This window comes from Ictalurus furcatus, chromosome 21, assembly GCF_023375685.1.
Source record: "Ictalurus furcatus strain D&B chromosome 21, Billie_1.0, whole genome shotgun sequence".
NCBI classification, from domain to species: Eukaryota; Metazoa; Chordata; class Actinopteri; order Siluriformes; family Ictaluridae; genus Ictalurus; species Ictalurus furcatus.
The window spans coordinates 16,168,169-16,171,043 of NC_071275.1; the positions used below are offsets into that span (position 1 = coordinate 16,168,169).

Sequence of the window (2,875 nt, forward strand, 5' to 3'; positions counted from 1 at the left end):
CTACTCTAAAAGTATACATGTTTTTGTATCTAAAAATGCTTATAGATTTATTAAAAAGAGTGCAATAACACATTTGTCCTCCAACAGGAGACTGACACGTCTTGGACTTCACACTGAGGCAAACCCAATGAGCACTGATGCGTCAACCTAGAAATCCACAATCTTTCAACTCTGGACTGGATAAATTCCCTTAAATTGGATTAAACACTAATCAAATGGAAATACAGCCATTTAAACTTTATTGATGGTCAAGCAACAACATGTGAAAAACACACCATCTGAAAGTAGTGTGTTAGAATACTTGGCCTCAACATGGCAGCCAATGGCCTAAGGGGCTCTCCTTCAATTCCAAAAACCCTCCCACCCAAGAAGAGGAATTCAAGAGAAAACTCAAATGAAGCTTCAGCTGACCCGGTTTTCAAGACGCCTTCTCCTTTCTGGAATCAGAATAACCTCAGGAGATCCAGGAGGACACGGGAACCAGCAACTCAACTCTCTTACATCAATCTTCATTCCGCAGCTACATATCCACTGTGGACTGATGCTGGCTGTGCCTCAAACCAAGTTCTTTTACACCCATTAGGTGGCAATGGTACTGTCCCTTCATGGGGTCCATATTTTGAAAGAGGCGAACAGCTATTAGGTGTGTCGAACCATAATAGGAATGATCCGATGAGTGTCCATGATTTTTATGGAGCTTCTTCCTACTGGAGCTACATTCCTCTTACAGAACAAAGAGATACGCTATTTAAAAGCTATGGAAGGTTCTCCAATCAGTCCAAGCCAAAAATCATAAAGCCTGTACCTCGGACTTTGCAGTCTCATTACACCAGAAGGGTTCTTCATAAAGATGCCCCAAGTGGGCACTTTGACGTGGGGAGTGTGAGCGGTGCTCAGTGGGATGAGAGACTACAGAATGAGAGTGCTAAAAATGATACAAGGATGAGGAAGAGGGACTACACAAGAGAGGGAATGAAGCAGAATTCTGGTCAGTTTGCTGAGTCCGGAACAGATCTTTCCAGACACAAATATTATTCAGAGTTTAAGGACTTATCACAAGCAAGCACTGCCAAGACAGAAGATCTCCAGCACCAGCGGTTTCCTGTTATTCACCAGTCTTGTTCCAACAATGAGCCACTAAAGTCAGGGACTGAAGTGACTATGAGAGATGAGCACCCTCTGCTGGCCAGGAGTGAAAAAGCAGAGACACAAGAGCAGCAACTTGCGTTACCTTCCTCTCAGCATTTGTCACGCTATTTTGAGGGCTCTCTGATTGAGCTTGCTGGGGGTCGGCTGAAGCGTGTAGAGGACTTACAGTTGGAGGATTTTGAGTGCTGTACTACGTCGTGCCCAGACTTAAGTCTGACGAGGTTCACTGTGAAGAAGATCACATTCTCTGATAAACCTGGATTGATCTGTTTGGAGGTACAGGTTGAGGATAACCTCCATGCCAAGGTACGCACACAAAACAAATGGTTAAAATGCAATTAGAGGAGTAGAAAAATCCTCCAGTAAACCTAGAGATTTAGATTTTCCCAGGGTCCTCAAAAGTGCTTTTCCACTGGACAGTGTGGTACCACATGGTACAGTTTTTAATCTGAATCCAGAACTACTTGTACTACTACTGTGATTTTTTTTCCAAATGCTGTTACAATGGTGGAAATCACAACCCACCAACTTTTCAGTCTTTTTTGAAGTCACTTGAACTGAATGAATTTGATCAAACCTCAATAACTCAAAAACATGCAAGTCTATATTAACGCCAGCTTAGACGTGTTAAGTTTTAAAGTTCAGTTATAGAAACCTCCATGGCTTTAATAAAGACACAATATATTATTCCCCATGTAATGCTATTTGATCACTGTAGAAAAGCCAACAACAGTAGCAATGACTGAGAACCTTCGAGATTTGGTTTACCTTTTACATACCATTGGGGTTCTAAGTGGGAAAAAAAAAACAAAGCAGTTGAACAAAAAGTACTTTCAGGAGTGTTATTTTACAGGACTATTGAATATAGCTGTATGAGTCAGTAGATTGTAGCTTGATAGGTTATATCCCAGACTGTTCACATATTATTGAAAATGTGGTGTGCTAGGTAAGATGCAGCCACAGTGGGGGGGTTTTTTGCCCCCCCCCCAATTAAAATGTCTGCACTATTTCTGGCTCCAATCATATTCTGTATTAAAATGGGTACTTAAATCAGCCAGCATTGGAAATAATCAATCACAAAATCACTTGTTTCTGTACCATGCCAGTTTAGTGGAAAAGTGCTGTGAGTGAGTGATTGGGTATCCACGAGAAAATCGTTTACTATCCACAAGAAATAATGTATAATATGCTGATATTCGCTGCTATTTCCAAACAGCAAATAGATTCTGCATCATTCCCTTGAAGTTCAGCAACCTTGCACCTAGCTTATGTTGTAAGTGTGATCTCCGACAACGACAAAGCCGGAGGGGCTTTAAAGGAAGTGTGAATTAGTAGATCACGGCTGCATGTTCGCCCTTATTCGTTACATTCCACATTAAATGAGTGTTCGGCTGCTAGAACAATAAAGCCTGGTTGTGTTCCGCAGATCGCGCTGGAGGTGTGTGAGGAGTACCCGCTCTTTGTGTGCGGTCGTGGTTGGTCTTCTTGCAGCCCTGACAGAACCGCTAATCTTTGCTACCTCCGCTGCCAACAGCTGCACCTGGGGGACGTGTGCCTGGCTCTAACACCTGTACCTGTTCCACCTGCTGAGCCTGCTCATCCTGGCACAGGTGTGGGTGATGTCAGCATTCTGAATAGTGCAGAGGGAGCAAAACCGAGTAAACTGAGAAGGAGACACAGTTCAGCCCCAGAACTCAGAAACACACAATAATAGCAAACAGGACGA

General features: G+C 42.9%; 1 protein-coding gene across 1 annotated transcript; it reads left to right on the forward strand.

Annotated features, from left to right (window-relative positions):
- Window positions 1-2,860, forward strand: LOC128624707 (ataxin-1-like). Its single transcript, XM_053652368.1, has 2 exons — window positions 1-1,455; window positions 2,576-2,860. The coding sequence occupies exons 1-2, from the start codon at window positions 313-315 to the stop codon at window positions 2,858-2,860; spliced, it is 1,428 nt and encodes a 475-aa protein (XP_053508343.1). The 5' UTR covers window positions 1-312.
- The last annotated feature ends 15 nt before the right edge of the window (window positions 2,861-2,875 follow it).

Excerpts from the sequence above, each read along its gene's own strand:
- LOC128624707 (XM_053652368.1), top strand. The coding sequence starts at position 313 with ATGGCAGCCAATGGCCTAAGGGGCTCTCCTTCAATTCCAAAAACCCTC. Across the intron at positions 1,456-2,575 it reads AGGATAACCTCCATGCCAAG|ATCGCGCTGGAGGTGTGTGA; the intron begins GTACGCACACAA and ends TGTGTTCCGCAG.